Source organism: Triturus cristatus, chromosome 7, assembly GCF_964204655.1.
Source record: "Triturus cristatus chromosome 7, aTriCri1.1, whole genome shotgun sequence".
In the NCBI taxonomy this organism is placed as follows: Eukaryota; Metazoa; Chordata; class Amphibia; order Caudata; family Salamandridae; genus Triturus; species Triturus cristatus.
Window position 1 is genome coordinate 1,503,551,215 of NC_140590.1, and position 25,810 is coordinate 1,503,577,024.

General features: G+C 44.8%; 1 protein-coding gene across 1 annotated transcript in view; it reads right to left on the minus strand.

The window, feature by feature from the left end:
- LOC146812254 (formin-H-like) overlaps positions 1 to 25,810 on the minus strand; it is a 637,557-nt gene that overhangs the window by 48,727 nt on the left and 563,020 nt on the right. Inside the window, exons 10-11 of the mRNA XM_085614569.1 lie at positions 12,133 to 12,219; positions 11,188 to 11,340 (exon numbers count right to left, since the gene is read on the minus strand). Of these exons, the coding sequence (XP_085470695.1) occupies positions 11,188 to 11,340; positions 12,133 to 12,219 (240 nt within the window). The remainder of the gene's footprint in view (positions 1 to 11,187; positions 11,341 to 12,132; positions 12,220 to 25,810) is intronic.

Here is a 25,810-nt window from a genome sequence, read left to right on the forward strand (position 1 = left end):
TATTTCAGTGAATTTCAAAGGATTTTTAAATACTATTTCCTAACTATACTGTCCCTGTAATCTTTGTTTTTTAGTGAATTTCATAGGTGTTTCAGATGACATTTCTAATATATTATGTCTTTCTAATGTTTTTCTTTTTTAGTTAAAATTTAGTTAATTTGTGGGATTTCTTTTTAATACTAAGCGTATTACCAATTATTTCCAAATCTTTTAATTAATTATGGTTTGTTTTTATACTGTAGGTATTTTGTTATAAATAAACTTGTATATGTATTACAATTTAAAAATCTCATGAAGTTTTTTTAATGCAATTAAATAAATTGTATTTTGAATTATTTTTTTGAGGTACCGTGATTCCTTTGCAGGTCTTTAAATATAGATAGGCTGCCACACTATGGTTTTTACTCCCAATCACTTGATCAGAACTAATCCAAGTGTCTGCGGATTCATTTTCAATTTTTATAGATCATTGCACATATACACACCCTTCCTTTGTCATTAACATCAGTGCGAACATATTTACAGATATATATAAACTACCCTATATCTGTTTTAAAAAAACTGTACCCATTTTGCCAGTTTTGCGAATCTGCAAATTTACGTACCGAATTTGCTAATTCATGTGAAAACACACCCAAACCTTGCCTTCTGATTGGATACATGAGGACCCCAACCTTCCACATGGAAAACAACATCTAAAGGCAGTTACATCTCCAGTAAAGTCCCTAGAGGGAGGAGTGAGAAGCAGCAGTGCTGTGCTTTTAGACAATAGCTGAATCTACATCGTCCGTCCAGAATGAGGATCCACAACCTCTCGAGGATGAAGAAGAAGACACACCACCTTGCAGAAAAGTAAGTGATGTGAGGAAGCACTTTACTCTACCTTCTGGGGAAAAGTAGGTATCAGCAAAATATGTCAAGTACACAATTTGTGGCAAGCAGTCATCCAGAGGCACTGCAAGTAAATATTTGCATGGGTCAAGGTTTTGTGGAAGCACCTAATAACAATTCACAAGAGGGTGTACAACCAGATGATGCAAGAGAAAGCAGGTGCAACAGGACAGACAATCTCCACAGCAGTCTTGGGAGATCATCCTCAGCTGCACTCCTTAAAATACCAGCTGCCAGTGAGGAATTAACTGACATGGTTACTCTGTACATGAAATGCAACATGCTTGTCACTGTAAAAATGAGCAGAAATAGTACTTCCTGCACCAAATCCAGTAGAGACTTCTCTATCTGGGGGATCTCCTCTCTCCTCTGAAGACTTTACCCACTCATTTTTCCACTCCTCTCCCTCCCTCCAATTACCATATGAGGCCGTGATTCTGAGGCCAACTAAAATCAGGGTTCTTCCATTTCAAGAGTGCTGAAGTAATCCTCTTGAAACTCTTCTAGTGGTGCAGATTGCATTCTGTGCATGTCCTTGAGGGCTCTAAGAATGAACTAGTACTCAAACTTGGATGTATAGGTGAGTAAATTGGTGTGTGAATGGTTTATTGTTGTGTGACTGAGTGTTGCAGCCTTATTTTCTTTCTTTCTTTGATAACTTTATTTAGAAGCATAAAACATCCATAACAGCATTGCACAAAGGGAACAAACATCAATGTGAAATTCATGCCCTAACACAAGAGGTTATGCATACAAGAAAATGCAATATAAAACAAGGTAAAATGATTAGATCATAAAGCTGACAAATATCAGAGTGCATAGGCTTGAATAGTGTCCTACCCAAATAATAAAAAATCAGTCTACATCAATCAATGTTAGAAACATATAAAATCTAATACAGATTTCACTGAGTAGCAGTAATACAGGAGTTAATATACAACTATTAAGAAAAAAAACCAAGATAGGATTAATCAATTTCATCTTGTATTCGAAATAAGAAGACAAAGCAGCACAGATTCCTATGGCACTGTTGGCATACGCGTATGCAGAACCAGTGCAAGAGAGGAGGACAAAAGCCTTATTTTGGGCCCGCCATGACCTCCATCTTATCAGGTTCTAAGGTACATAGATCTAGTTCAATTAAAAGAGCACAAAGACGCAATGCATTATAAATTCAATACCAATTTTGTTTAAACACGTAAATCCCACTACCTAGATCCATAGAGTGTTTGCACCCTATGCCCTATTTTAAACAAGTGCTAATGGAATATTTTTCCTGGCATAAAAAACAGCCCATATAAAAGATGACATTATACAACAAATCTCCACGGTAGGAAGTGATTGCAAATATAAATATGCAGGGAGACATTGTACAAAACAGAGTGATCTAATTATCGGTAGGATGTAACATTTCCTAAGTTGACTATAGAATCTATAGAAAAGAACCGCATGCATAGTGTTCTGGGGCATCACGTCAGTGAAGGGGCAATAAGCCAAATTTGTGGACCATGCATTCATTTTTGGAAAGCTAATTAGTCGATGGAATATGTTGAGTCTTAGGCAGGTCAAAGCAAACCTATGCGTTGTGTTTAGTACAGTTTTAAGACAAGGTTACAGTCATTGTCAGGCTATAAGAGTAGTGCGAACATAAGTGCTTTTGTGGGTGTATAACTGGATATGTATGTGCCTGTCTGACTGTGGGAGCATGTTGAAAATTACTATTAAAATACATACTATAAGTAAACACCCAAATCTAATTTCAAACACATTCATTCATTCTGGCTTAACAAAATGACTATACTTTCAGTAAAACAATTTGTCTTTCTCCTTTCCTACTCACTGTATTTTTAGTTAATGTTCTCTTTGAAGCTCCATTCTATTATCCTTTTTGTATAGGGTCTAGAAGGTACACATTTTTTTTTTCAGCTCACACACACTTACAATGTTTTATGTATACATACTATTATATACTACAACCTAATTAACATACCTGTAAAAGTTCTTAGCTATTCTCCCAGTTTTATTTCTATGTCTGATAAAATCTGTTTTCATTAAAAATCTCCAGTCAGAACTCCTGCAAGCCACCTCCTCTCTGAATGGTAAAGCAGGTTATGTGGCTACACCTACCCATGTGCTCTTACTTATGCTGCACTATTTCACAAATCAAGCATTCGTTTTATTTTCCTTTTTTGTTAAACCACTTCTAAATGGTCAGTATTTCTTTAACCCTTTCTATGCTTCCTGTGAAGAAGCCAAATTTGGTTGGGTTTTTCCACGAATCTTCCGTGTAACTTCACAGCATGGTTGATGGATTTACACGTGGACCGCGCTGAGCCCTCTGCAGCACTGCAGATTTTGCGAGAGACCCAAAAATCATTTTTGGGTAGTAACTGCCCATGAAAGATGCTTTCAACCCTTTTTTAAGGCACCCATAGGATCAGGGGACCTCAACCCTGACCCCTTCATCGGTTTTACATGCTTCTTTTCAGCCCCAGGGACCATTTCACGACACATAAAATGGTGGCTGCAACTGATCTGTCAGGTTGTGGCAAGCCAATTAGGGCCCTGCTGTGCCAAGTGGGGCCAAAAAGCCACCACAAGTGGATCCGCGGAAGGTCCATGCCCCTAGATATACAAATTTAGATTTTGGTTATTATCTCTAAAACTACTGAACTTATTTACACCAAATCACAAAAGGCCTCTTTCTAGACCAAAAGCTAGCTTTCTGTCACATTTGGTGAAATTCCATCCTGTTGTTCAGGCTGTAATCAAGTTCAAAATTCCTATGGGATTTGACATGGGTAAAACGTGTTTTGGGACTCTCCGTTTTCTCGGCCTCCGCTTGACAGATCACCCTGAAACTTTCCAGGCAGCAACTGGACTTAAATATCACTATGTTTAAATGTCACCATATCATGTATCTCTGCACCTACTGCAGTCAGTCCTAGCTCTGAAACATGGGCCTGGACCCTTACTGCCTCTTCTGCTGTCTTCTGTCTTGTCACCCTCTGCTCCACCAGGCGCCATTACACTGCTGCCTTAGGTTTCGCCCCCTCCTTCAATTTTCTTGTAATTGCCACCAAGGCTCCCATCAGCTCCTTGTACCTTCTCCTTGTACCCTCTCTTATCACTGCTTTGGGCCCTCTCAGCTTGTTTGCACTGGATCCCTCACCAGTGTTCTCATCTGATAACTCCTTCCTCAACTGAGGTTAAATAAAGTCCTGCATATTTGTCCTTCTTCTCTGTCATTGTAATTTTGCAAGTGGTGCAACTGAGTCAACAGTGGCACCTATTAAAGGAGCTTAACTCTGCCACTCAGATTATGGGGAGAGTTAATCCCTAAATCTGTGCTCCACTAGCAGGCTTTCCGGGTCAGGTTTACCCAGGCCAGTCTCAGTTATCTATGGGCTTCTGCTGTATGTCACCTGAAGATCCGAATCCACCTTCTAATACTGCAATTATTCATGAGAGCCCCCACCCTGTTCCCTAGGCCAGGAGCACATACATTTATCAACAATCCCCTCTGTCAGTTCCTTCCAGTTACTCCAGTTGCCATATTATCACTGAAACTGCACAAGTGAGAGGTCATTCTGTTCCCAATATAGGTCCTTCCTCAGAGTCAGAGCACCATGAACTGCTCTTAATGCTCTTTTGTTCTATGGATTTTCTCTCTGCGAGCTGCCAGGACCTGCAGTCTGTTCCTGCTGAGGTATTAAACAAGGCGGATCAAGAAGTTATAATGGCATAGTCATCATGTTTGCTGTGTCACAAATATCCTTGCTTCTGGTGCCTCTTATATGCATTTAAACTAAATGTATACTGTTGCTTCTGCCTGTTTACTAGTATGGCAGAGAACTGACATTAGTGGAATACTAGTACTGTATATATTAAATCTTTATTGCTTGATTATTAAAATCATACAATGGAAATTCATCAATTATGCAGCCAAATTAAAACAGTCCTCAATTCCAAGAACCACATAAAACCGAAAGCAAACACATTACCAACTCTGGGGAAAGAAACACAAAGTATTGGCAAATCAAATTCCTCCATATTACAAGTCAACAACTCATAACTCATTATAAAAAAGAGGCAAGTTACACTTTCTACAACCAAGTTTACTATACTTAAGTCAATGGCTTCTAGTTTCTTTTTTGTTAAAATAAGAAACTTTGCAAAGTTTGCATTCATGAATATATCCGTTGGTTTAAAACAGACTACCAGAGCTTGTCTACATGATCGTACTCCTCGCTTATTAAAATAATTTTTTTAATACATCCCTCTTTCTTCCTTCATTGCTGTACATATATAAATCAAATAAATAATGTTTTCTTCCCATTGGTTGCATAGTCTGCAGGGGATCGACTTATATGGTCGCAACCATGGCAATGCCTACACCAATCCTGGAAGATGGCCAAATCTCGCTTTAATAAATATTTTTTCATTTGCGCAGTCCAAGGTGTTTCAAGATAGGGCTGGACTTTAAGGACCTTGTACTCATTCACAATCATCCATGCATGTGCTTGTTTAGTAAATTGCTCTTTATCTTTCAGGAGTGACAGACATTATATGATTCCAAAAATTGTCTTTTTAAAAGATATTATTGTTACAGTCATTTCCCAAATATCATGTGCCGAAAGCTCTTTTAGTGCTGTTTGCAGATATTTCAAAAAATGTGAGCTTTGGTTTAGCTGTATTTCTTGCCGGAGGAAGCAACTCATTGGATTAGAAGTATTAGTTTTTATTTGTTTCCATACTTATATAAATATTGACCCATCCTTGCAATTTGCTGATTGCATACTCCAATTTCTAATCTATTTTGTGCAGGCGATGCTTTAACAGGTAGCCAAAACAAATACTTGAAAATTTTGGCAAGAGTACGGAGTCCTTACCACAATGTGCTTCGCTACTGTAGGTGATACAGGGCAGCAATTTTGCTTTTATTACTTTTAGTAGTGGAAGATAGGTAGGCCCACCTAAAGAACGATTCAATGATCCAAAAGCCATAAGTAGGGAGTTACTTCTTTTTGTCAGCTCTGTTTTGTGTTGTAAAAATGAGCCATTGTCATCAAACAGTACTCCTAGGTATTTATAAGTTTTCGCTTTTTCCAATTGTCGACTTTGCAAATACCAATTGTATTTACTATGTTTTTCATGCTTGTTTATTAACTTCCATTACTTTTGTTTTTGCTTCATTTATTACCATCTTGTTCTCAATTGAGTATTTTGTTATTTAATTTATAAGACGCTGTAAGCCTATCTTTGTTTGACTTTGCAAGACAACATCATCAGCATATAATAGATTTGAAATACATTTATCTGCCAATTTGGATGGATGAGCCAACTCGTTATCTAAAATTTCTGTTACTGGTACTGCAACTGGCCAACCGTAATGGAGTGTATACGAGGATATGCAGAGAGCGGGTGATCTTAGCAATAAATGAGGGTCTCAATACACAATTATTCATAGAGCTGATCAGTGGTACATTGGGTGAGACTTTGTGGCAAAAACTCTGTCAGGCATATTTTAAAGTGCAAAAGGTTGCTTTAATAGAAGAGATCTACACACAATCATCATAGCCTAGGTGTAAGCCTTAAAGACTAAGTAAAACTACTCACTTATACAACACAACCCTAGAATTCCACCACCCTAAAACCTCTCCAGAAACATCCTTGAACCATGGAAACACAATCTTCCTTCCATAAAGCCTTCTCTGTCACTCTGTCCCTTTTTCCACCTCACACCATATTCGCCTAACAGCTGACAGTAGATGAAAGCCCACATCTGGACTGGACTTATGTGCCCCTTGTAAGAAATGCAACCAACCTCCATTTCTCTTACCTCAAGCAACCTCCTGTCACTTAGGAAAACCCTAGCAAGGAATGTTCCTGCACCCACCTTACATTCCACTGCTAAGGTAAATTTGAATTCCATGAGATAAAATTAATTTCCAAGAAGTCATAAATGAACACCATCCTGATGAAACATGATATGATCCTTCTGTACAAGGCAACCTGTTTCAACACAACAGTACCCTGCGACTTGCATAAAGTCTTAATTTCCCTTTTGACTTCTCACCTCCCCTTCCCAAACACACTTGGTTTCCATGTTTTCCTCTACAGGTGCTTCTGAACAAACTCCATCCAAATGATATGAGTACCAGACCACAAGCATGTTATAGTCGCCAAAAATCTCATGTCCTTCAGCAATGAAATACCGGACAATAGGACCAGATTGTTCTCACCTAGCTGAACAACCAAAAGCTCAGAGTACCCTCTCCACACAAAGTATTTCACCAAGTATGGTTGCAATCAGACCCAAAGCATGCTACTTCTACCCTTCAATGAAATTAGCACCCATACAGTGGTCCTGTTTTTACTTGCTTTCCAACCCATTTCATCAATCAGTGACAAACAATCCACACCATTGTCAAGCCAGATGACGGCCACATAATGCAACCACTGGTGACAAAATAAAATGAGAGGACGCTAACAACCACACATGCTGAAACAAAACCCGCTGATTACTAAACCTCAGGCTAAGATTTCCTTCTCCCTTATGTATCTCTCACAACAGCTTGATCACTACATGCGTAACCTCAATATTACTCAAGCATTCAACAGAGAAACCCAATCATGACGATTCCAATGCAGTGCCAATCTGAAAGGAATGTGTCCCATATTGTAAAGGCAGGAGACTCAAAATACACAATGCTCCATGGACAATTTACAGCACTTGAAACTGCATAAGCATGGAACCTGGCACTAAAAGACATTGCCATGAAGTTCCCCTCTCAAAAACAGATATCAATGCCAAATAGCATAGGTGCACCTCAGACCATCACCCGACCCAAACAGCATGAACTTTTGCCCGTTTCCCAAGTGATCCAATTCTCCTGAACCTCCGCCCTGTTCAAACCTCGTAAACCCCCCCATCCCAATAACTCTGGCATTCGAAGGGTGTCAAAGAACAGCGACAATACACACAGTCAACATAGAAAATTCCCATCCCGCAAAAGAAATTGCAGCTAAAATCCACCCTAATTTGGACTCTGTAATTGGCCTCTATTTATCCAAACCACGGCCCCTTTCCCTGGCCGAACCTGCTGGTATACCTCCTATCCATGGCTCATAACCCCAAAAAGACTTACCATACAATGTAGACTTCACCACCTTGATTTACACAGTTGTTAACCAATTCTCAGTTTGCGCCATGATAAATTGGAAATCAACCTTCCTCACTGTAATGTTTTGCCAGAGATGCCTCTCTTGGCCACCCTACCATCCATAAACTCCTGCCACGCTTCCTTCTAAGCTTTTGTTGTAGACAAAGCTACTGACTTTTTAATGATCTCCCATACTCTTAATCCCCTAATTCCCATAATTCCAGGGGACTTGTGGTCTTTGTGGAGAGGTGTAGAGTAGAGTAGCTTAGAGTCAAGTGGCATAGAGTGGAATTGTGTAGAGTGCTGTAGAGTTGAATAGCATATATTAGAGGGGCATAGAGTGGAGTGGCTTGCAGTGGAGTAGTATAAAGTGGGGTAGCATGGTGGACTTTGAGTTTTCAGTGGACATATAGTGTGCTACCATGTTATAAATTCCTTCATAGGAAGGAATTAAGCAGTTTGGGTCGGTTTGTAAAGTGAGGAAAATTAGTTTTATTACTTAATTTTGTAAAGGCAGTTATTAGCCCATCATTTACTGACTTTTTATCCATGTACAGCAGTATACCATAGTATTACCCAGTATACCATGGACCAATGCATTTTGTGCATTAAAGCAAGGATTGACTTCCAATAAAGTGGCATAGAAGGGAGTAGCAAAAAGTGAAATAGCATAGAGTGGAGTGGCGTAGAGTGGAATTGCTTAATGTGGAGTCGTGTAGGGTGGAATATTGTATAGTGGAGTGGTATAGAGTGAAGCAGCGTAGAGTGAAATATCTGAGAGTGGAGTGTTACAGAGTGGAGTGCTATAGAGTGGAATAGAGTACAGTGGAGTGGCGTATAGTGGCTTAGAGTGCAATAGCATACAGTGGAAAAGCGTACAGTATAGTTGTGTAAAGTGGAGTGGTCTACGGTACAGTTGAGTAGAGTTGAATGCTGAAAGTGGAATAGCATATAGTCGAGTGACATAGAGTCAGGTGCCAAAATTGGAGCAGTGTGGAGAGGCATAAAGTGGAGTGGCGCGGAGTGGAATAACATGGAGTGGAATGGAATGGAGTGGCGTAGAGTTGCACAGAGTGGAGTGGCATATTGTGAAGTGGCACAGAGTGGAGCGGCGTAGAGTAGAGTGGCATAGAGTGGAATAGCATAGAGTAAAGTGGCATAAAGTGGAGTGGCATAGTGTGGCATAGGGTGCAGTATCGTAGAGTGGAGTGGCTTACAGTGGAATAGCATAGAGGAGAGTGGCGATAGTATAGAGTAAAGTGGCATAGAGTAGAGTAATGTAGAGTGGCATGGCATAGAGTGCAGCTGCATAGAGTGAAATAGCACAGAGTGGAATGACAGAGTTTGCATGGCATAGACTGGAGTAGTGTAGAGTGGACAAGTGTAGAGTGGAGTGGCATAGAGTGGCATAGAATCGAATGGCATGGAGTTGAATGGTACAGAGCGGAGTGACGTAGAGTGGAATAGCGAAGAGTGAAATGGCATGGAGTGGAGTGGTGTACACTGTAATAGCATAGAGTGGAGTAGCATAGAGTTGGTTAGACCACACATAAACCTTTTTTTTAATTAAATATGTAAACATGTCTAAACACACTGCAGTAAGGTATATTTGTGAAATATAGTGTAGTATTTACTGTGGTACTTTCCAAGTAGCATCACTGTCTTCTGTAAACTTTATTAAAATATATAAAGTAATAAAACTCATTTTCCCTACCCATACATACATGTAAAGTACCTCAATCCTTCCTATGCACTTTTAAACCAATATAACACTATATTTCTACTTCTAACCCACAGAGCAGACTAAGGGCCTAATTACTACTAAGGTGGTCTGCAGTGGCAGTCTGTGGACCGCCAGACTGGCGGCAAACCTGCCGTATTTTGAGTACGGCGGTTAAACTGCCACTAGACCTCTGAAACTGCTGGGATCCTTGATCCCACAGCGGATGTGCAGTGGTATGTGGCTGCAATATGCTGGCAGTGCCTCAGCGGCACTGCCAAGCAGATTACGAGTTTCTTAACTGCCATCCTTTTCACGGCAGTGAGCCCGCTATGAAAAGGGTGGTGGTGACGAAACTCAGAGTGCCCTAAGAGGGTCTCCTTTTGCCTCTGTGCACAGGGGTGTATAAAGGGGGGCACATGTTGTGCCTCCTGTGGTATTGAACCCCCTGTTCATGCATGGAAAGAAATGCACAACATTGTGCATTTATTTCCGTGCAGGAGCAGGTTGCAGAAATCTCATGGTAGTGCATGTCTAAGGCACATCTATGTGTCTTAGATACACACCGCCGTGGGACCTCCGTAGAAAGAATGCCCACCTGGATTCTAGTCGGAATCCGGTGGGCGGTCTGACTATGGGTTTAGCAGTCTTGCGACAGGGAGCTTGCATGGAAGCCCGCTGCAAGACCGCCAAACTTGTAATCAGGCCCTAAGTGCGGGCTAAAATACATGGCTGCCTTTTACCTTTGTAAAGGCAGTAATTAGTTCAATCATATACTGCCTTGTCATTGGCATGTATGCTGTATACCATGGTATTTCCACAGTACACTACCACCCAACTCATTACAAAGTCGTTGTGCCTTATAACAGAAACACGGCTGAACAGAAAATGTAATGGCATAAAACGTGTTTCATGCCCCCGTTTTTTCCATGCACCTCATTAACGAATCACCACAAAACGTTGCATCATCAACAAATGTAGAAAAAGTAATTGGTCTGCAAAACTTTGTGGAGATTTTTCCAATGGTGTAAATGTATTACTAAGCAAAAATTAAAAGAAATCTCTAGGAATCCTAACTACAACTACAGAGTGGCTCAGATATACGTCTATACATAAGTTGTTCAGATTTCGAGTATCCAATAGCCCTAGCGCTTCATTCTCTTTCACTCCTCTCCTCATTCCTTTCACCTGGAGCCACATTGTAGTCAGATATATTAGACAGATTATCCCTCAAATATTTCTTACATTTACAAGACGTTTAAATTTTGTAGATTAGGTTAGGGTACTGGTGTAGTTTGGCTGTACAAATAAAACAACAAAGAAAAGCAAATGTTATGAACAAGATACTGGAAATATTTCATCAACTGCAAGCATTGGCCTCCTTTCACTATCAAGAAAGTTTTGACATACCCTTCCCAAAGTTGATAATCGAAATCCTTTTGCTTTTTCTTTTCCGGCATTCTCGTTCAAATAGTTCCCGATTGCCAGAATGTACCCCAGCACTCCTACAAATGATTGACTTGCCAGAAGCTGCTGGCAGACTTTCACGATCTGAGATATTAACTGAAAAAAACATGTTTAGATTAAAATATCTACATAAAAAAAAAGTCCTTTGCTGACCAACAAAACAAATGGGCATGCAATCTCCTTACAACTGCTATATTAAACTGACCCACAATTGCTTTCATAATTTTGTACTCTACACATTACGATGGCATGCCTCTATGGGCAAAAATTTTATTTTCTGTGACTGAGGACTAGTGTGTGCTCTTTTTTTTAAGTTTCCTGTTTATAATGTTTGCTCAACATTGGGAATTCATTTTATTTCACAATCCTCTGTAATGGTTTGTATCAATAATAAAAGTACATTTTTTGAAGTTCAGTTTGAATGTAGTGCTCTACGTCTTAAAGGTTATGAAAAAACATTCTTGCAAACTATCTATAGGGTCCACTGTGTGTACCGTCTCACAGCAAAATACCTCTAAATTTACTGTCACTTGGTAGATGTAAACATCCTAACTCCAGCCGCGGCCCATGCAGGTAAGAGCGGTGAGGCCAGGTGGGGAGGGGGAATTTCAACGGATGATGACCACCAAATGATGATGAACAACAAAATATTTTTCCCTCTGCATCATCCGTCAAATTCCCCCCCCCCCACTTGGCCCCACCGCTGTTACCTGCACAGGCCGCGGCTGCTTAACTCTCAAAACGAGCAACATCATTTCATAGGCAGCAATGGGCTTAACACCGCACAGCATATCGTAATCGACACTAATCCTCTATGTAAACTGAGTCTCTAGAAAACTATATCAAGTTGGCATTGAAGACAAGATCAACATATTTGCCTTTACTTACAGGATAGAGGTCCTTCATGCAGACCGGAAGCTCTCTTACGTTTAGTAAAAGATCCAGCCAAATGCTTAAGTGGGGTATTTTACACATCTGCAAATAGAAAGGAAGGCTGCTGAAATCAGAATACACCAACAAACACCATGTATTACTCTGTGGCACTCTCACCTAGGGCAATGCAAGCCTTAACTGGGATTTATGTAGCCACACAAAGCCATATTGCATAAGTCTGCATGGTTTAGTAAATCCAAGGTAACATAAGGCAGTGCATATCGCTGACTTGCATTACCTTGCAGCAGGGAGGCGTTCTCATGGGAGGAATGTGGCCATTCGCACACATCCATCCATGGATTTTGGAGCATTCCCAGATTTGCAAATAGTTGTAAACCTGGTTATACTTCAAAATGGTACTCCTCCCAGACTCAGGTATAATGAGGAGAAATATCTTTACTTCTCCTGGCTACTTTCTTTTTCTCTGTGTGATGCATTCTGCATCACACAGAAGTGCACAGAACTTGTGTTCAAGTGTGCAAAGTTCAAAACTGAAATATGAGCTTAAACTAGGTATTTTCATCACTTACTTTTAAAACAATACCATTTGTTTCAAATGTAATTTGTGTACAGGATGCAGAGGTCCTTAATTAAAAAGAAAATGACCTAAAGGCAATTTTTGGAAGGAAATGGCACAAACTCTAAATATGTAATCATAGGTAAACAAATCTGATAACAATGGATACATTTGATGTAGTCATTGGAGAAAGATTGCATAGAGTTGTGCATTGATAACAAAAGGGTGAATTCTGACTTACTGGCAGCACCTTATGCCTCAATCCTTATGTTCCCACTTCCATCTCTTAGAGGCACTGTGGTTAACTGCTAACTTCAAAGGCTTAGAGTATAGCGGAATTCAGAAAAACCCCACCTAATACCAGGAAGGGATTCCTGGCAGACACCAGCACTCAGGATAGCAGTGAATGTGTGGTAAGTTGACCAGCAGGAGAGGAGAAGACAAAAAAACAACCTTTCCTGCAGACATTCAGATTTCCAAGAAAGTGTACATCTTCACTGGAAGCACATTCATAGGTGCTTCTTCCAAGCCTTATAAACTAGTCAGTTTGAATTGGACTGCAAATTATTTGTTTGCTGCTTTAAAGGCACCAATCTACATCTTTTCAGTACGGTTCAATAAATGAATAGAAGCTCCTGGAAGATAATTGAAAATCTTCTTGGCAGTATTCTCCAGACTTTTACCTCATGAGATACAATTTAATATTTACATTTGCTTTCTGGAGGAAATCTGATGCCATGTTCACAGGTATACTGAAGGATTGCATTTTAACAAACTTTTTATTGGTTTTTTCATAACACAAAGAACAATCTGTGACATTGCATACCTTGAGAATCATTACATCAGTATCTGTATTATCATTCCACATCAAAAACAGCATTACAATCATCGTCGAGTTCAGTATCTCTGCTTTACGTGGCAGTACTCTAGCCAGGACCACAGCAACGCCCACCCATCTCCCAGCCCGTCCCTCGGTATGCCTATTCACTAAGTTCTGGATCCGAGTTCTCCCTCGGGGGCTCGCATATGTCTCCTCGGTAACTGTTCCACGTCCCCCATATCTGTGTCCATTTCTTGGGGCACCTTCTATGGATATATACTGCCTTTTCAGCAACTATGATGGAGTCCATGTCTCTACACCACTGGGGGAGGGTAAGGGACTGTCTGGACCCCCACTTCTGAGCTATGTTTCATTTTGCAACCATCATGCCTATTGTTACCCATGTTTGCATTGCGCGGTTAAGGTCGGTGGGTTCCCATATATTGAGGAGACAAATCCTAGGTTCCGGGAGCGTTGTGATGTGTGTCGCCTGCGAAAGTGTACGCATGACCGCCCTCCAGTATTGGCTCACTATAGGGCATGTCCACAGGGTATGAAAGAGGGTCCCCTCCTGCCCACACTGTCGAAGACAGAGGGGTGAGTCCGTCTGCTTGAGTTTATAAAGGAGAGTTCGTGTATAGTATGTGCGATGTAGTATTTTCAACTGTATGAGCTTGAGTTTGGATGGTATCGCTACCTCCCTGGGGGAAGATATGCCCTCCTGCCATTCCTTCTCGTCAAAGTCACCGAGCTCTCCCTCCCACTTCGCTTTTAGGGCCATCAAAGGGTCTGGCTGATTGTTAATGATTTTACGATATGTCTCAGATATGGCTCGTTTGGTAAGGTGATCCGTGTGGAGTCTGTCCTCCAATGGCGAGGCTTCGGCCAGCTGCGTGCCTGGCGCAATCTGTGCCATGAGCGCATGCCTGACTTGAATGAATCGGAATCTCTCGGCAACGTCCATGTTGTATTCAGTCTGCAACTGCTCAAATGGTATCACCCCTCCCTTCCTCCAGAGGTCTCCCACCCGCGAGATCCCTATCAGGTCCCACTGTCGAAATCCTTTAGTATTACGCAGTCTACCCAGCCTCGACACGTCCCACAGCGGCATAGCCTGTGTTATCTTTCCGTCCCAACCCAGGTGTTTCTGCGCCTCATGCCACACCTGCACAGTGTGTGCCGTCGGGCCCGTAAGAGTGTGCCTCTTACTCTTGTTATATAATGCCCCATGATGCCGCCCTCGCCCAGCAGCTGCCGGTCCATGCGGTACGCTGGATCATTACCTGGTGCGTGGAGCCACTGGTTGACAACCGCAAGTTGCGAGGCCCAGTAGTAAATTTTTATGTCAGGGAGGCCAATGCCGCCATCATAGCAGCCTTTTGTCAATTTACGCATCGCTATCCGTGGTGCCTTCCCCTCCCATAACAAGCTGGTAACCTCAGCGTTTATTGTTGCAAAATACGTGTGGGAGACCGGAAAAGGCGTGTTTTGTAGTACATACAAGAAACGGGGGAGAGCCATCATTTTGAAGAGGGCCGCTCTGCCCAGCAGCATCAGCGGCAAGGATCGCCAATGCTTGACATCACGGTGAAGCCGCATAAGGGGCTGCGCAAGGTTCTTTGCGATGAATTGTACCCTGTCAGTGGTAACATATATTCCCAGATATTTGAAACCCTCCTCCGTTATCTGCATCCCACAGCCCCGTGGAAGCCGGGGTGGGGGGTCCCGGAGGACAAAGAGACATGATTTCTCCCAATTAATGGTATATCCGGACACCCGGCCATAGGACGTGCAAATGTCCAGGAGAAAATTAATGGAGCTCGCCGGCGATGCCAGGTAGAGCAGGATATCGTCTGCATATAGGGATATGCGATCCTCCCATCCCCTTGCCCATTTGAGACCCCGGATAACCTGATCCTGGTGAATCCAGGCCGCCAACGGCTCCAGCACCAGCGCGAAAAGAAGCGGCGAGAGGGGGCCGCGTTCCACGTCTCAGCGGAAAAGTGGTCGATACGTGGCCGTTCACCACCACCTGGGCTAGGGGGCGTGTGTAGAGTAATTGGACCCATGCACAGAACTTGGAACCGAACCCCACATGCCGAAGAACAGCAAAAAGAAAGGGCCACTCCACCAGGTCAAATGCCATTTTGGCGTCAAGGGACAGGATAACAGCCTCTTCCTCAATAGTGGGTTGACGTGCAAGGACCCCATGGAGACGCCGTAGATTCAGGGCGGTGTTCCTGTTAGGCATGAAGCCAGATTGGTCCGGATGTATTATGGTGGCTAGATATGCCTGCAACCTGGCGGCCAACACTTTTGCCAAAATCTTTGCCTCCGCATTGATCAGGGAGATCGGTCTATAAGAGGCACACTCCCACTGTGGTTTATGGGGTTTGTGGATAGTCACTATCGTGGCCAACCTCTGGTCCCGAGGCAGGGCACCCCTCTCCAGACTGTCTGTGTACATATTCAACAAGTGAGGCACAATCTGCGCCGTCGCCTTTTTATAAAATTCGACCGGTAGGCCATTCGGTCCCAGTGCTTTCCCCGTGTGTAGTGCAGCTATCGCCGCCGTGAGCTCCTCAGGAGTCAGGTCGTTTTCGAGGGCATCCACCGCCGAAGGGGCCAGGGCCGGCATATTCATGTCTCGGAGGAAGGCTAAGTTGTCGTCCACGGTATTCGTGGCTTTCGGGGTATAAATTCCGCGATAATGAAATGCAAACGCCTCTGCAATCTGCTGCGGCTCCGTCGTAGACGTGCCATCATCTAGCTGGATCTGTGCCACCCATCTATTGGCTCGTTCCCTGCGGTCTAGCCACGCTAACAATTTACCCGCTTTATCACCCACTTCTTATATAGTGTGCCGTGTTTCGGTGATCTTAGTGTTCGCCATCCCCTAGGCATACGATTTATATTCCTGCTGTGCCAGTTGCATCTGATGTGTCGTGTGCTCATCGACCTGCAGCGCATGCGCTGCTTCTGCCCGGGACACCTTCTCTTCCAGCCCCTCAACCTCCTTTTTCTGGGACGCTTTGTGATCTGCTACAAGCGAGATAGCCTGCCCACGAAGGACTGTTTTATAGGCCTCCCACAACGTTTTCGGGGATGGAAACGTGTTTTTATTTTCCGCAAAGTATTGTTTTATCGTCAAGAGAAGTCCCTTGGCGATTTTCGGGACTTTGAGATACCCGGGAGACAGTGGGAAGACCCTACGTCTCCGAGGGGCCATTGCTGTGTACATGATGAGGACTGAAGAGTGGTCAGATATGCCTCTACGGAGGTGCGTCACCTCTGCAACCCCCCTCGTCCCGGTCGCTAGTGTAAAAATATAGTCCAGTCTAGAAAGGCTGTTGTGTGCCCCGGAATGGAATGTATACTGTCTTTCAGTAGGGTATCAAAGTCTCCATACATCTATGAGCCCAAGAGCCTCCGTGAAGTCAAGCAACTGAAGACTGGCCGCAGTGGGCCCCCTAGAGGGCTGCCTATCTAGGGACACGTCCATGGTAGCGTTGAAGTCTCCCCCTATTATTAAGTCGCCATGCGGAAGGGAGAGGAGAAACTCCCCCAGCGCCCGTAGAGCGGTTTGATGCAATGTGGGAGGGATGTAGACTGCCACTATGTTGTATATCTTCCCTTCCCATTGGCAGGTTACTGCCGCAAAACATCACTGGTCGTCTTTCCGGGAGTCAGTGACTATCAGCGGGAAGCGCTTGTTCACCAATATCCCCACTCCCCGCGAGCCCGAGGTGAAATCGGAATGTATCATCATTTTGTAGCCCCATCTATCTAGGGCCTTACAGGTCAAGCCCGTCAAATGCGATTCCTAGAGCAGTGCAACCGCCGGACCTCTGCGCCTGATATATTGCAGTACTAGTCCTCGCTTAATTTTATCGCCCAACCCATTGACATTCCAGGACAGCACTGTGAGGTGCGAGGCGGGCGCGTGGGGAGTCTGCACATTTACCCCCATGTCAGCCATTGGGGTCTACACTCGCAACCTGTCTGCCTCCCACCGCCCCGAATCCACCCAAGGTGTTTGTCGCCCCCATCGCTGCAGCGCCGTGAGTGCAATCTGTGAGAATCCTATGCGTCACAACAACACTTCCAAGCAAACCAATAGTAACTATTAGAAATTGTGCCCTCCCCTCCACCCCCCTCCCTGCTCCCCTGCCCGGTGGATTTCGAACTATCCGCCACCCCAACTCAGCAGAGTGCTTGATTCCCATAACTGTATACTTGCGTAGGGGGGAAAGAGTCACTTCATGCCGCTCCGCCATCGCCGAGTTGTAGCACGATTCGTTGCAAGAGCCTGAGAGTTCAAAAAACATCCATGAGTATGACACGGCCCAGCGTACGCTGAGCCACACACCGGTCCAGTTGCGGCATCGTCCGTAGCCGGTGCTCGCACACCAGCCGTACCCCATCAGTCCGCCGCGTGGATTTCCTCCGTCAGTGCCGCGTCTTCTATTTCTGGACTGTTGTCACCTGCGGGCAACGATGTCTGTGGCCGCAACACGCGTGCCGGACCTGCACGCTGGACATCATGTGCGGGTCGCCAGCCCTCCAACCAGTCAGAGGCCTCTTCGGGCGTGTTGAAGAACCACGTCTTCCCCTCCGCTTCAACACGTAATTTTGCGGGATAGAGCATTGCATATTTGAGTTCACAACTGCGTAGTTCCTTTTTCACGTTCAGGAAGTCGCTCGCTGTTTGGTCACCGCCGCTGTATAGTCTGGGTATAGTGTGATGGTACAGTTATCCAGCCTTAGTGGGGGGGCGGCGCGTGCCTGCTGCAGGATGGCGTCCCGGTCTCGAAAGTTAAATATTCTGGCCAGGATCGGCCGCGGCGGGGCGCCTGGTCGGGGCCTGCCCCCAGGTACTCGGTGCGTCCGTTCCACGGAAAAGAAATTGGATAGTCCACGAGGCAGCAATTGATCCAAAATCAGCTTCTCGACGAAGAGATCTAAGGCTGGGCCCCGGACGCTCTCCGGTACACCCACAAGGCGTATGTTGTTCCGTCTCGACCATCCCTCCTGATCCTCCAGCTTGTCCAGCAAGTGTTTCTGCATCTTTTCCAGTGCATGGATCTGGCTTTTGAAAACTGCAGCGTCCTTGGTCAAAGTCTCTGTGGTTGCTTCTACCTCCTTGACTCGCTCATTCATTTTGGAGATGTCCGCACGAAGCAGCCCCACATCAGTCGAGATCGTCCCCATAGTGCCATTCATCTGCGCTAGTGCAGCCATCATGTCTTTGAGGGTAATCTCCGGTGGCGTCTCAGATGACGGGCCCGGGCCCGAAGCGTCTCGCGGAGGCGATGTCTCGGTGCGCCCTCTATGATACGCGTATTTTTCCAGCTTATTGTGGGATGATGAATACTGCCCCTTGCTCCCCATCTTATCCAAGAGGCGGGGGCGGGGTCCAACCCCTCCAAAAGTCCCCAATATGGATGAGACCTGGCTGTTGCCGCTGCCTGCCACGGGGGTGTTCCCACGCACGGCCTGTCGGTTTCACCAGTCCTCAGTAAGCAAGTTGTGTGGGGGGTCAGACCGCCCCAGCCCCCTCTAACTGCCACGTGCCTCCAGGTATGTAGCCAGTCCCTTCCTGGGGCGCCCGCTCGCCTCACCCATCCATTGCACGGGTTGTCACTCTGGCGCCCACGCACTGCGAAGCTTCGCCCCGGCGCTTCGTATGTCCCCAGAGTAGCGCCTGTTCTGAGCACCCTGGAGCCTCCCGGGAGGCGTCTACTCCTTCGCAGGCCCAGGCAACGCTCTCCCGGGTGCCACGTATTCAGCGGCATCTATCGGGGCCCATGCGCGTAGTCCTTTGCTGGCGTTCCGGGTGGTGTCTCAGGCCACGGCCCCGGTCTATAGAGCAGGCCCAGGGATCGGCCTTCCCGCAACGCTATGGGCCCCCAGCCGGGCCCAGCGCGTCAGGCCCCAGCGCGGCACTTCACCCCCCGCTCCGGGGCTCGTCTCACCTTCGTCGCACCTCTCCAGGGGGAGTATCAGGCCCCACAGGCAATCGTCCTCCTACACTGGCGAGTGCAGGCTCCACGGGCCCAGGACAACTTCCACTCGCCGCCGCTAATCCCGGGCTGTCGCTCCTCCGTTCAGTCGGACAGCCGGGGGGATCTACTGCGCCCCCCACCTCATACCTCTGGTCTCGTGTCTCTCCGGTGCAGCCCGGTCACTCGGGGCGCTGCAGCGGCTCCCGTCGCACGCCGCAAGGTGCCTCCGCCGGGAAAGGCGAAATCGAGGCCCTGGCTGCCACGCGGCCACCGGGCCGGAGTCCGCAGGTCTCGCTGCGTCGCGTCTGGAAGCCTGCCCGGGGCACAAACTTCTCCCAAATCTTCACCTCGGTCTCTTAGAGCGCCACCGCCATAGGAACTCTCAGATTTCAGCGGATTAGTGCCAGGATTATGCGGCAGGCAGAGTGCAGGCACGGAGCTCTCCTAAGCCGCGGCCATCTTCGTTGGTTGCTGGCCACGCCCCCACTGCTTCAGTTTTTTAACAGGGTTGCTGACCTGCTCCTACCAGCACAAATGTCTTGACAATATTATGTGCAGATATGGGAATAAGCAAACTTTCTCCTGTTTCAAAACTCTTAAATAGAAACTGAGGGCCATATTTATCATTCGTACACGCAACACAACACAGCAATGCAACTTGCTGCACTGCCTGAAATGCAGGCGGCAGGAATGCGACATCAAGATATGACTCATTCCTGCTCTCTCCTTGTGCTGGCGCACTTTTGGCTGCCTAGCGCCAACTAAGGCACTATTGCACCATGACACAAGGGTGCCTGGATTGAAGCAAGGATTGTTTTTATACAGGAAGGGTCACCTTCCTGTATTACAAACTCCTTTGAGGGTGTTTACTCTTTCTACGTGTGTGCTGCAGAATGCAACACACGTAGAAGGAAGAAAAAAGGGAGAAATAAAGATATTGCTTCACATTACGCCTCTCCTGGGAAGATGTAACATTTAGACGCATTCCTAGGTCTACCACTCATGGCACATCGGGCAATGCGTCAAATTCCATGGGTGGATGCATGGAAAAATCCATGCTCCTCCCATGGAATGCCTCCCTTATGCATAGTAGCGCCAGGTAACGACTTGCACTGGCTTGCATTACTCAGGATTTACAAAGGACAACAGGGCCATGCAAAGATATTCCTCCTCGTTACACCTCCCCAGGGAAGGCATAGTATTTTGACACATTCCTAGGTCTACCACTCATGGTAAATCCGGGAATGCGCCAAAATCCATGGGTGGATGCATGGGAAAATCCCTCCGCCACTCATGGAATGCCTCCCTGGGGAAGACTTGCACTGCCTTTCATTACACCAGATTTATTAAGGACCATAGGGCCATGCAAAGTGGCTTTCCATTGCTTGGTAAATCTCATCTAGGTTTTGCCTCTCCATTGCAATACCTTGAGCAGTGTAAGGGCAATGCAAAACCTTTGATAAATATGCCCCTCAATGTCCAAAGTTGGTGTTATCCAAAAACCCCTATCCTTGACCTTTTCATGGTAATCTTCTAGCCATTTGACTCACAATATATGATGCTGTTAACTGAGTTTTCAATCCTTTTGGAGTTAAGGAAATCAGAAAAGACTCATCAGAGAACAGCAATGTTGATACCTTGAAGCCCAATTTAAAGGAAAATCTTTAAAGAAAGCAAAACCTCCTGTGCAGATTGTTAAAGTTCACTGAGGAAAGTGGAGGAGTTAGTAAGCTGCCCTGCTGAGCTCCTCTCATAATTGGAAACGGTAGCTCAGCATTCCATTTTGACTCACTACAAATGTTCGAGTAGTTCCTATGCACAGCTTAAGACCCTTCATCCCTTATCACGAGTTGGCTGACATGGAGCGTGGGGATACCAGGGCCAGAATTCAAGATTCCAGTCAGTGTCTCAACCTCTTAAACTGACCATAAAGAGTTACATTTACCAGAATGTGGAATAACATGCAGGATCAGGAGTTAGAGAATACTTTACCGTAATCTTCACTAATTCCAGGGACTTTACCAGATACATTTCCTACCCCCTCTAACAAGGTCAGAAATGTCCACAGACCAGCAAGCGGAGTCACTTGTACAGAAATGCGCCAAATAAAACCAGCTATGGGGTTACAGCATGCTTTACATTCTGGTGCTGGAGCACCAAGCCACCCAGCAATCAACATGAATGGTATCCCTTCCGGATACCTCTGGAGCCAACTTGCAGTGAAGGCTTTAGAGTCATCATCTTCCTTCTAGTTTGGCAAATTAATGAGATGCTATATGGAGCATCGGCCGCTGGCCAGTGGAGCATCGGTTCCGGATTCTTGGTTCGGGGCAGAGATATTGCCGATCTATAAGAAAGGTGATCGCTCTGCCCCGGCCAACTATCGCCCGATTAGCCTTATCGATGCAGTTCAAAATATTATAGCTCGTTTGCTATTGGGTCGTATTCAGAGTTGGATGTCCGAAACTGATATACTAACGCCTTTACAGGCGGGTTTTCGGACGCATTTCGGAACCCTCGACCAAGCTTTCAGGTTCATTCTCTTATATTGGAAGGAAGTATATCTTGGGGGTGGCATGCTTTTTGCAGCTTTTGTGGACCTAAGGTCTGCATTCGATTTTGTGCCAAGGCCCAAACTGTGGGAAGTCCTCCGGGAGATGGCTATGCCGCCAGAACTGTTGAGGCTGTTGAGTAACCTGCATGAACATACATACGCCCAGGTTCGCTGGGGAAAACCAGGGGAGGTGACAACAAGATTTGAGGTGTCCAAAGGGGTAAGACACCTTGTTTTCCTTGTTCATTAACGGGGTTATAAATTATTTTTTAAACTTACCGACAGATGCACCCTCCATAGCTGGTATGAAAGTCCCCTTGCTCATGTTCGCGGATGACACTCTTTTAATTTCTAAGACGCGACAGGGGCTACAGTTATCACTGTCCCGTTTTGAGTTGTTTTGCCGCGAACATGAGCTTGAGGTAAACGTGGGGAAGACCAAGTTTATGGTCCTTCGTGGTGCTAGACCAGTAAAAAGCAAGGGTTGAAATGGGAGGAGCCACTCTGGAACAGACATCTACTTTCACCTATCTGGGGGTCACTTTTAGTGACAATCTAAGCTGGAAGTCCCAGATTGACCTCTCCACCCTAAAGCATATACAACTAGGTGGAGCCTTGCTCAAAGAACATAGCCATTCCATAACCAAACCTATGGCCCCCCTGATTAAAATGTATGGGTCTAAAATTCTTCCAGCGGTAATGTATGGTGCTGAACTATGGGGGTTTAGCAATTTGGATTCCCTGAGGGTGGCACAAAACAAATTTCTTAGGTCTGCAGTAGGATTACCACAATCTTCCCCACGCATACCTCTCTTATATGACCTAGGTTGTCAGCCTGTTGAGGACATGGTGCGGTATAGGCCGCTAGCGTTTTGGCGGCGCCTGTGGATTACCCCAGAACTGTCCCTATATGCCAAGGCATTACTAGAAGTGAAAGCTCTAGGGGGTTCTCATAGGATCAGTTGGCTGTCTGAAATTAAAACCATCTTGATTGATATGGGGATGGGTGAGTTATTGACCAACCCCGAGACGGCTGTTTCCCCCCCCGAAAAAGATCTTTAGGGACACTTATTGGCAATGGATTAAAGTTAAGCGTCATGCATCCCTGACTGGTAGTTCTTTGACTATAACATATCTGGCTGTCAAGGATGACTCCTTTCTTGAAGAGTACTGTGCCATAATAACAAAGCTGCAGGATCGAAAACTTTACGACCAGTTTAGACTCGGCTCCCTACCGCTACGTTGTTTTACAAAAAACTGGTATACATCTGGTAGTGATAAATGTCCCCTATGTGAGGATAAGATCGAAACAGTCGATCATTTTCTCTTTGTCTGCCCAGAGTATCACCAACCAAGACGGTTGTGGTTACGCCCTGTATGTCGTGAACTGGGCGTTAGATCTGCGCAGGCAGCTAGCAGAATATTGAAGTCTGATACATCAAAACTTGTGGTTATTGGTGTGGCTAAATTTATTAGTTGGGCCTGGCTCCTACGGTACCGGAGGATTAGTTCCTAATTATCTGGCCCCTAAATAATGCTGAGACAAACGTGGTATAGGCTTTACTTGATTTTAAGGTCAAGGCAGGAGGATTTCTACTATTTCTTATATTATAACCAATTTTATCAACTGTCAAGTCGTTTGCAAAATTGTATATTTAATATTTTCTTATTACTGATTTTAGTATGTTACTTATTTATTTGTTTTATTAAGCTTATTGTGTTAAACTATATTCTTATTATTTTTAATTAATTGCATATTATGAAATGTTAGTATGTCTTTTATGATGAAATATTCGCAATAAAGACTTTTTTTGACTTGACTTTGACTTGAGATGCTATATGTTAATTAACTTACAACTGTATGTAATTAAAATATCTAAAATGTACTCAAGGCCATATGATGGCATATATTAGCAGGTAATGACAAAATGAACAATGTCAAATAGTGATCATATATTTTGAATGTAAACTTGGGAAATTATTAATGGCATGCGCTACCTCCCCATAATCTGAAAGGGAAGCCTTCCTGTGAGGAAAAAAACACTATAAATGTTAGAAAGTGCAATTTTTAGATTGAAAATGACACCTGAACGAGGATTTAGGTAAATTATGGTTGACAGAGTCTGAGAAGTTTAATTATGTGTGTACAAGATAAAATCTGTTAATTGCATAGTTTGATGAAAAACTGAAATTAATTCATGTTTTTCTAGATGCAAGCTGTGATACAAATATGTAACCTTTTACACTCAGAAAAACAAATGGTATATATATTTGAATGGCTTGGCCACCGGTACTGAAGTATGTATGCAACTTGTAATTCTTAGCATGAATCCAATTAGAATGACAGAATTACCTCATCATTTGTTCAAATACAAGTGCTACCATTACAAAATGTATTGACACCCTTTGAATGTGGGGTGTAAGAATAAGTCATCACTTGTGGAATAAAAAAATGAGCCCTTAAGGTTCATGGATGTTATTAAAACATAGCACAATGATACAGCTGCTATTGTTTGCCAAAATGTTGTTCTAAGAAATTGCGTAATTAGTGGTGCAGGATATGAGGCCTGCACAAACACTAAAAATCCTCATAACTTGGGTCTGAGACTTTAACACTCTCAGGCCACATACAATGCAGCTATAGGACGAGTAACTAGGAGTTCCTCCTCTCTCAAGTTGTACAGGAATGGCTCCATCCAAGAGGAGTAGAAAATGATGAAAACGTCTCCACAGGTCATGAATCCTCTGACCCGGGAGATATAGGGTTGATTTTTTAAAGTTATTCAAGAGGGGGCTGCTACGCTCCTGCAGCCCCTAGGCACTGCCTTACAAATGTTGAGGTGCCCCTACACCTCCTTAGGGCACCACACGAAAGAGAAATAATTAACTAAAAGACCTTGCAGGGCATTGCGGGGTGTCTCCTCGCTAGAGCAGTGAATTTTAATTGAGCAGCCCCTGACACTTTCATTTTCATTTGAGCCACCTCACCACTATCCTTCATTCGGTGTTCTTAAATTTTAGTTTGGGTGTCCCGGTTCCACCAGCGGTATTCACAGCCATCCTTATCATTGGTGATTAGTGGGGCGCCCACTCCCGCCCTTCCCAGCGGGCTCCCAGGGAACCATCCACTGTTGATGCGAGAGCCAGCAGCAGTTCCCTCTGCTCCTCTGGACAGGAAGAGCATTTATTCCTGGCTCCACCCTGTGGCAGTAGTTATCTTGGTTCTCCTAGGTCCCAGGGAAGGGGTCCTGGACCCAGTCTTGCTCTTTCAGGGTCCACAACGGGGTCTCAAGCCCTGTTTTGGATTGCGCTGACCTTGTAACCTTGGCACCAGTAGGAGTCTGGGGACAGGCCCTTCCAGTGCGGCCCTGGGCATAAATAATTAATGGAGCTTGTGCCAACCCTGGACACTGGCCCACACTGGAGCTATCTTGAAAAATCACTACAAACCTGCACACACTTTGTACTCTGCCCAGTCTCCCTGCAGCACTGGGCTTTAATCAGTCATTGGGCTGATTAACTTAATTCTGGGCTTATTTTACTCCTGGTGGCAAGCTCTTGCCACCATGGACAGTTTCAGCAGGGGTGTTATTTTTGCGGAGAGCTGATTTTACTTTGGTCCCGAAAGAGATGGGGTAAGATGATGGCAATATTCACAAGCAGTTTATTGAACACGTTTGAGTGGGCTAGGAACCCGCATGTCCTAAAGGGCCTGAGTTGATTGAGGGTTGATCTGT